At 36.1% G+C, this 9,180-nt stretch overlaps 2 protein-coding genes across 2 annotated transcripts in view; both read left to right on the forward strand.

Moving 5' to 3' along the window:
- Window positions 1-1,576, forward strand: part of LOC100183686 (ATP-dependent RNA helicase DDX1-like) — a 13,554-nt gene extending 11,978 nt beyond the window's left edge. The window contains exons 15-17 of the mRNA XM_026837013.1: window positions 46-128; window positions 324-429; window positions 1,409-1,576. Coding sequence (XP_026692814.1) covers window positions 46-128; window positions 324-429; window positions 1,409-1,576 — 357 coding nt within the window. The remainder of the gene's footprint in view (window positions 1-45; window positions 129-323; window positions 430-1,408) is intronic.
- Window positions 34-6,664, forward strand: LOC100181328 (arylamine N-acetyltransferase, pineal gland isozyme NAT-3). The gene is made up of 7 exons (XM_009864188.3): window positions 34-128; window positions 324-429; window positions 1,409-2,818; window positions 3,974-4,117; window positions 4,382-4,503; window positions 4,895-4,962; window positions 5,281-6,664. Exons 3-7 carry the CDS (start codon window positions 2,639-2,641, stop codon window positions 5,697-5,699), a joined length of 933 nt encoding a protein of 310 aa, XP_009862490.1. The 5' UTR covers window positions 34-128; window positions 324-429; window positions 1,409-2,638; the 3' UTR covers window positions 5,700-6,664.
- Window positions 6,665-9,180: the final 2,516 nt, after the last annotated feature.

Genomic DNA, 9,180 nt, shown 5'->3' on the forward strand with positions numbered 1-9,180 from the left:
TTTTCGGTTTAATATTTCTTGTTTCNACCTTTTTATTATCCACAGGTCTGGTATCACAGCAATTGCAATAATAAGGGCAGAGGTTGCTTCAATACAAACCTCACTGATTTTGGTGGTTGTTGTATTTGGTGAGTTGTGGTGTTTTGCTTATTATTTAATGTTGTAATAATGGTGTATAAGCTAAAGAAAAGCATGCTTGTTTACACACAGTTGTTAAAATCCCTACAGAGTTAAAATCCCTACAGATAAAGAGATAGATAAAAGAATGTGAATTATGCTTTTTCTTAATAAAAACTGTTGTGATGTTTCTTTCCCTCATGCAGGTACGATGAGAACGGCTTACTCGGGGACATTGAATCTCATCTGAAAATAACAATCGAACAAACAACCCCCAAAATGGAAATCCCCGTTGATGAGTTTGATGGGAAGGTTAGTCACCTGGGTGGGGTTTGATGCTTGTACCTATGGGCCATGGTGGCAGATATTTTATAAATGCATTAAACCAGTGGTTCTTAAACTTTTGAATTGCTCACCATTTTCTTAAGTTAAACATAGACCTCGTGGTTTGGTAAATTTGAATAAGTTGCTTGTTAGTTGTTGCCATTTTCGTTTAATACAGAAACAAGACTACAGCAAAAGTCACACAAATATGATTTATATTAAAACTCCCCCAAACTATCACCCACAAAGTTACATACATGGTAACTTGTAAGCGGGCACAAGGTGTATAAAACAGAACACCCGTGTTGTAATGTCTATCGTTGCCAAACCATTCGAGGATAAATAAGTTACGTACGTGGTAACTCATAAGTGGGCATGAGGTGTATAAAACAGAACACCTGTGTTGTAAGGACTGTCGTTGTCCTGCCACGCGAGGATAAATAAGTTACATACGTGGTAACTCATAAGTGGGCACGAGGTGTATGAAACAAACACCCATGTTATAACGACTATTGTTGCCCAGCCATGCGAGGATAAATAAATTTCATTCATGGTAACTTGTAAGTGGGCACGAGGTGTATGAAACAAACACCCATGTTATAACGACTATTGTTGCCCAGCCATGCGAGGATAAATAAATTTCATTCATGGTAACTTGTAAGCTGACCAGAGGTTTATGAAACAGAACACCCATGTTATAATGACTGTCGATGCCCTGCAATGCGAGGATAAACAAGTTACATACGTGGTAACTCCTAAGCAGGCATGAGGTGTATGAAACAGAACACTCGAGTTGTAATGACTGTCGTTGCCCTGTAATGCGGGGATAAACAAGTTACATATGTGGTAACTCATAAGAGGGCATGAGGTGTATGAAACAGAACACCCGTATTGTAATGACTGTCGTAGCCCGCCATGCGGGGATAAATAAGTTAGATTTATTTATCCATTCAAACCCACCTTCCAGGTTGTATACGGCAGCAAGAGATCAAAGTCCAACATCTCCAAATACAAGGATCACACTGACATACTGGCACCTAGTGTAAAGGAACTACAAGCGTTAGAGCGATCTACACAAACCTCATTTTTACAAATGAGGATGAATATGTCAAGAATATTAAAAGGAAAATCATAATGTGTTGCATTCGTGGTTTAGTTATTTTTGAAGCTAATTAGAGTGAAATATTTTTCAATTTTTTTGGAAATATTAAAAAGTTGGCGATTGTTTTGGTTTTGCTGCATTCGTGTCTTAGTTAATATTAACTAATTTTGAATTGGTAACATTTTTTTAGAAACATTCTTGTTTAAATTCTTATAAGTTAGCAATTGTGTATGAAGGATATAAGTGTGAAACATGGGGTGGAGTTTGCACCCAACACCCTGTACTTTATCTCATGGTGTGGAGTTTACACCCAATTCAATGGTCAATACCATTTACATTTGTTTAACTTTCATTCTATTAACAATTGTAATGAATCCATCATTTCAATGTTTGCTGTGTAAACAGAACATCCGCGTAACCCCTTTCTTCCTAAATGGCAAATATTTGCCTTTTTCTTTGTTTGCTCTGCCACCTAACTCTTGCAGTTGCATAAGTGATGTGATCGCTGTTGTTGTTCTGTATGGTGTAGGCTAGCTAGTTTATAAGTAGCAGATTCATAAGCGTGGGTATTGTAAAACTATCCTAGATTTTTTGGTGCTAACTAATTTACTAGATAAATAATAGCAAGCAATTCAGTTGTTCATGTTATATATCTGTTCTAAAAATTATTCTTTAAATAATAAATAAAACTCTTTTTTTTAATTTTGTTAAAATATCATTTGCCTTTGGTTGTTCTATTTAGCATGAGCCTGGGGTTTGGGCCAGAGTTGGCTGATGAACCAAATGTTCTATTCTATATGGGTGTTGGGTTCTGTATTATTATCATCCTCCCCTTTGTATGTTGCCACCATTTTCTGTTACCTAATACTGTTCAAAATAATTTCTTTTTTTCAAGAAAACTACATTTTTTACTTTAAATCGTACTAGAAGTAAACGATGTATCTTACTAGTACAACAATATATTATCTCTATCTTATTTGCAATTGCAATAATTCTGTTATTCGAAGAATATTATTTTCTGGTGAAACTGATGTTACACTGTTTCTATTTCAGATGTTTTTTATTTAAAATTTTGATCTAAGATTTGTGGTGAAAATGAACGTGAAGGAATATTTGCAGCGGATCAATTACTCGGGAGATGTTGCCCCAACATCCTCCAACCTCAGGAAGATCTGTGTCGCTCATATGCTCGCTGTTCCTTATGAAAACCTGGATGTCTTCGGAGGCCCCCCGATTACTATTGATCTGCCTAAACTGTTTGAAAAAATTGTGAAGGTGAAGTTTTGTATGCCGTAGTAGGTTGTATAATGTAGCTCACAATATCCTTGCGTGACGGGACAATGGCAGTCATTATAACACAGGTGTTAACACAGGCAGGGCAACTTATCATGTATGTAACTTGTTTATCCTTGTTTATTCTTGCATGGTGGGGAAACGACAGTCATTATAACACAGGTGTTCTGTTCCATACCCCTCGTACCTGCTTACGAGTTACCACGTTTCTAACTTATTTATCCTCTCATGGCTGGGTAACGACAGTCATTATTTTATAACATGGGTGTTCTGTTTCATACACCTCGTGCCAGCTTACGAGTTACCGCGTTTGTAACTTATTTATCCTCTCATGGCTGGGTAACGACAGTCATTATAACACGGGTGTTCTGTTTCATACACCTCGTACCTGCTTACGAGTTACCATGTATGTAACTGTGTGGTTGATTTTATTTTGGTGATTTTTTAATGTATGGCTAATAATATGGACAACCCATTAGCGACCACTAGGGTTGGAGCAGTTGTACCAATACCTTCGGGTTTATGTTCAAACTATTCTTCTTAGACCATGGTACTGTATACATGCGCGAGGTTTCAATACTTGGCAGTCATGAAAATATTAAATGCGGGGCGAGGTTTCAATACTTCATACAAAAAATATTAAATGCGGGATTTCCTGCTGAAATGCAATAGTAATTATAAAACTTTTTTACCTAATTTCCACGTCACCTTTATCCCACTATAAATACGAAAGGTTCTAAATACAAAGATACAAAGTGATATATATCGTATCATAGAGGTTTCACGATAAGCTCTCAGATCCTATAGATAGCTGAGGTTTTGTGGGTTACTCTGAGTTGAAACACTTAAAGATTCGTTTTTATAACGGGTCAAAAGTGACGTAGAAATTAAGTGAAAAAGGTTTCATATTCACCATTGCGTTACTAAACGCTCAACAAACAATCTCTATGTTTGTTTGACATTCTATAATATTTACAGAATTATATAACCAGGTTTGCAGCGTTATGGTATAACCAACATAGCAGGCGTAATGTAGACCAGAGTTCACCCATTAAACAGCCTTACGCAACCTGTTGTAAAATATTATGTGCAGGTTACAGTATTTACCTCTGTAACAATTATTAACCATCTTTGTAGCAACGACGGGGCGGGTTCAACTTTGAGTTAAACCGAATGTTTTGTTGGCTGTTACAAAATCTTGGCTATCAGGTTTCTTTGTACAAAGCTGACGTTTATAACATGAAGCTTGATGCGTTCACTTACACACAACCTGCTTTAGTGGTGAGTTGCATGATATATTTATTTGTGTGGACTTATTATTGTATGAGGTTATTATTTATCTTCACACAAGTGTTCTGTTTCATACACCTCGTGCCCGCTTACAAGTTACTATGTATGTAACTTACTTATCCTCGCATGGCGAGGCAACATCAGTCGTTATAACTTTTTTTACCTCTTGCTTATTTACTTACCAGTAATGACATGCAACTTTATGGGTGATTGTTTTTCTACCCTGAGTAGTTCTTGAACCTTGTACCTACATAGGTGACAGTGGACGACGGCAGCAAATATTTCACCGATATTGCATTTACATGCGGTACTAGCTTAACGGAACCTCTTAACTTTGAATACCTAACTGAACAAGCTCAAAAACTTGGGGTTTTCAGGTATTGCTGTGTTTTATAACAAAGAGTTTGTTTTTATAACAAACTTTTTTTTTTTGTTTTACTTGCTTTATCCTCACGCTGTGGGGCAACGACAATCTATTCTCTGATGCTTTATATATATATATTGCTTGGTTCAGCTGTATCGTGTTTTCAGTTCTTTGTATATTTAAGACTTCATTAGATGTAAATGAATGAATAAATAAATGTAACTTACTTTGGCCTCGCGTGGCCGAAAACGACAGTCGTTATAACATGGATGTTCATACACCTTGTAACTGTCGTTTTCCGGGCACGCAAGGGTAAAGTATAGAAAAAATATTAGAAAATTATTTTCGTTTTTTATGCTCCTCGGAACTCAGGCCATAAATATGCATTTTTATTTCCTTTTAAGGTTACGAGAATGCGGTAAAACATCTTTCTACTTTGAGTTGAAATGGTTCCATGTAGTAGATTCCACAGGTCAGTTCTAACAATGGTGTAGCTTGGGGTTGGGGGTGTATGTTTGTAAAGTATATGAAAGGATTAAAAATTTTATTTTAAGTATACAAACAAGTGGAGACGAAATATATTGCAATAAAAAATTCAAAATTTGACTTTGATTTTGTCTAATATTCAAAGATTTTACTAAAACTTTGTTATGAAAACATTCTTTTGACAAAAGTATAAAAACTTAATCCAAACCCAAAGATTTTGCCAAGAAATAAATCAAAAATATGTTTTCTGACTAAAAGAATAAAAGGGTGACGCAACTTATACTTATTCCAATCTCCACAACAGGCGAGGTAAACCCGGCAACGGACATCGAGTTTTGCTTCGGTGAAAGTAAATACAGAAGCAAGGGTTGGATAATACTTTATAAGGTTTCTATGGATCGGCAATGCACGTGGGACGAACTGGTTCCCGAATTAGAAAGATTTCTGAATAATAATGAGAAGTGGATGACACGGAACACGATTTGCGCGATTAATAGAGGTTCATCCGTAACTGTGTTATGGGGGAAGTATCTGATACAAAAGTACATACGTGAGGACCAGCAGAGGGGCGATAACTTGACAGTTTCGCGAACTTTTATGGAACTTTCGGATTTCCCGGCGATATTGGAAATAATTCGCTGTGTATTCGGGATGAAAAGTTTCACCCAAGAGTTCACTCCGATTGCAGAGGACATCACAACAAGGCCTATTGTGATTTATTGATCAATAAACTTATTTATTCTCGCGTAGCGGGGTAACGACAATCATTATAACATGGGTGTTCAGTTTCATACACCTCGTACCCGCTTACAAGTTACCACGAATATAACTTGTTGTCCTCGTATGGAGGGCAACAACAGCCAATATTATAACACGAGTGTTCAGTTTTCTACATCTCATGTTTACGAGTTACCACTTTGTAACTTATTTATCCTCCTGTGGCTGGGCAACGACAGTCAATGACAATGTCTTTTCTAAAAACACAAACCAACAATTGTGGCAACATTGGGCCTTGAACCCGTAACCTCTGGCAGAAAGACAAACGCTCAAAATACTCAGCTGAATAATGTCTTTTTTCTAATCACCTATTCCCTTCATTGTTTTGTTCAAGTAGTTTTTGTATATTGATAAACGTATTTTAACAAATGGGATTTTACAAATCTAGGCACTGGTGGGGGAAACATCATAAAATGTTGTACTTCAATCTGAATAAACTTTTCAATATAGATTGTGAAAAGTGAACCAAACAAGCTGTTGAAATATGATATTGGATATTCATTTGTTGAAACATCTGTTTATATGTATTATGTTATAACTTACAAGTGAATATTATATATTCCATATGGTTGTCCCACTGCATGGCACATCATGGGACCTGAGATTTATCCCAGAGTTGGCCCAGATTATCACATAAGTGAAATCAAATGTACAAAATCACCTTGTTCACCATTGACACATAATGTTCCCACAGACCTCATAACTTTGTAATTTCTTCAAACCAATTTCCACAACTGCAACAAAAAAGAGCTTTAAAAACCTTTGAAATTACTTTCTTTTATTATTAATGAACTAAGCTGAAGTAAAACACTGTACATGGGCTATGTGTATTTTAAGTTTGTGTTTTTATTAATTAAGTTTTTATATGTTGCTTACTGTGTATCAATATGCATTTGAAGTTCTCTGTCAAAGTAGTTTAGACCTATACTGTTTTGTTTAATGTGGATGTAACTTATTTATCCTTGTATGGTGGGGCAATGACAGTGGTTATAGCACAGGTGTGTTCTGTTTCATACACCTCATGCCCGTTTACAAGTTACCACGTATGTAACTTATTTATCCTCGCATGGCGGGGCAACAACAGTTGTTATAACACGAGTGTTCTGTTTCATACACCTCGTGCCTGCTTACAAGTTACCACGTATGTAACTTATTTATCCTCGCATGGCGGGGCAACAACAGTTGTTATAACACGAGTGTTCTGCTTCATACACCTCGTGCCCGCTTACAAGTTACCATGTATGTAACTTATTTATCCTCGCATGACGGGGCAACGACAGTGGTTATAACACAGGTGTTTTGTTTCATACACCTCGTGCCTGCTTACAAGTTACCACGTATGTAACTTGTTTATCCTCGCATGGCAGGGAAGACAGTAGGTATAACATAGGTATCCTGTCTTTCCCAAAGACATATACACCCTGTATGCTGACAGCATCAAGCCTTGAACCTAGTATTTTCTCAATCACCCATAAAGTTACATGGTAACTTGTAAGAAGGCGAAAGGTATATGAAACAGAACACCAGTGTTTTAACGACTGTTTTTCAGCCACACATGAATAAATAAGTTGCATTTATTCTAATCAGTGTCATATTGACATTTCTTTTCCATGTTTGATTATTCACTATGAACCATCAAACTACTATAGTAGAGTGGGGGAGGATGGGACGCATTTTCATTCTATTTTCTTTCATTCAGTGGTAAACAAAGAACATTCAAAGAATTATAAAACCGTATCCTCACGACTCCCATGACCGTTGTTGATTGTTCAAAACACAATTAGGATATTTGGATATTATGTGCTAAAGGTGTCCCATCTTCCCCCACCCTACTATATATAAATACCAAGTGTCTTAAACTTGTAATAAATTGAAATGTAGAAGCATTTAGTTCTGAATAGCTCAGAACACAAGGAGTATTTGAGAAGTTAAACATACGTAACTCTGATTTTAAATGGCATTCATATTTTTCTTGCTTGCTCTTCAAGAATTTTCATTATTTTTTTTTAATGTTGCAATGCATTTATGTTTGAATGCTATATTGTATTGAAACTATTACTGGTGGGTTATGCAGGAAGTCCTAAAGTTTATCTTGTGCCTAATCTCTTACTTTTTATTTTATATCAACTTTTTATGCTTGCAGAAATATTCCAAAACTTTTCAACAATAAAATATTATAGCGGTTAATTGTGCTCTGGCACAGATTTAATGATAGAAAGATAGCTAAATTCAAGACTAATTGCATAAAGATTGAATATAAAGCAACGTTGTATAGCAAAAACAAAAGCATGACGGGAATGGAATACAGTTTCGCTGCTTTCGTAACATCTACTTTCCCGTTATTCTAATCGTAATAAAAAAACAATTACCCAGTTGTGTGTATGCCATGCGAGGCGTATGTGTCCTTGAGCAAGACACTTAACGGCAATTGCTCCAACCCAGTGGTCACTAATGGGTAAAAAAAAAATTACCCACAAAGTAAAATTACCCACTCCCATAGACCGTTGGTAATTGTTTAAAACACGATCAGGATATTTGTAAATTATGTGCTAAAGGTGTCCTATCTTCCCCAAACTTACTATATAGAATGGTATTCTGTAACATATGGTTTACGATGTGGTACTATAGAATGTGATACTCTAATATAGGCAGAACCAAAAGCTTCCATGCAAGAAGACGCGGAATGCAGTTGTTACGTCACACATGCCACTCTGCTGATTATCGAAACGTGCCGATGGCTTCTGCAAGTTGAAGCATCTGATAAGAACAGTGGCAAGCGTTCCAGTTCCCTATCTATAGTGGCTATAGGCGTATCTGCTGTTGAAGTGTGCAGTTGAGTTGCTTAGCATTCTGGAAGAGACGAATGGCAGCCGTTTTTGTGAAGTTAAACCGCTAAACTTACAGCTAGCTCTTGTATAGAAGCTAGAGCAGGTTTCGCAATGTAGTTGCAACGTTAAAAGAAGGTATATGAGAGAAATGTATCTATGTATAGGTTTATGTGGTTATGCGTTTATATGAACCTGTATATATATAATATAGAATCCTTGTGTTCTAGATCAGTTTCAATATAATGTACTGTGAGGTAAGATGGGATACTGTTGGCACATAATATCCCATATTTCCCAACCGCGTGTTTAATAATTATCTTTTGGAGTTGTGAGGATACTGGTATATATAGTTATGTAAATAATCATTTTTTCTTATCTATTGAGGCAATAAAAAGAATAAAACATGGACCATCTTACCCCACTTATTTTTCATTCCATCTTTTCCATATTTAAGCAAAACAAACCAATGTAAGATTTAACTGAATAAAAGATAAAAGTTGGTTTTCAACCGTCAAGAAATACTGAAGATAATCTTCTTACAAACAGATGGTTGTAACTAAAGGTAAGTTCGTTGTGTTTATTTGTTTGATATTTATTGA

This window comes from Ciona intestinalis, chromosome 1 (genome assembly GCF_000224145.3).
Source record: "Ciona intestinalis chromosome 1, KH, whole genome shotgun sequence".
Lineage (NCBI taxonomy): Eukaryota > Metazoa > Chordata > Ascidiacea > Phlebobranchia > Cionidae > Ciona > Ciona intestinalis.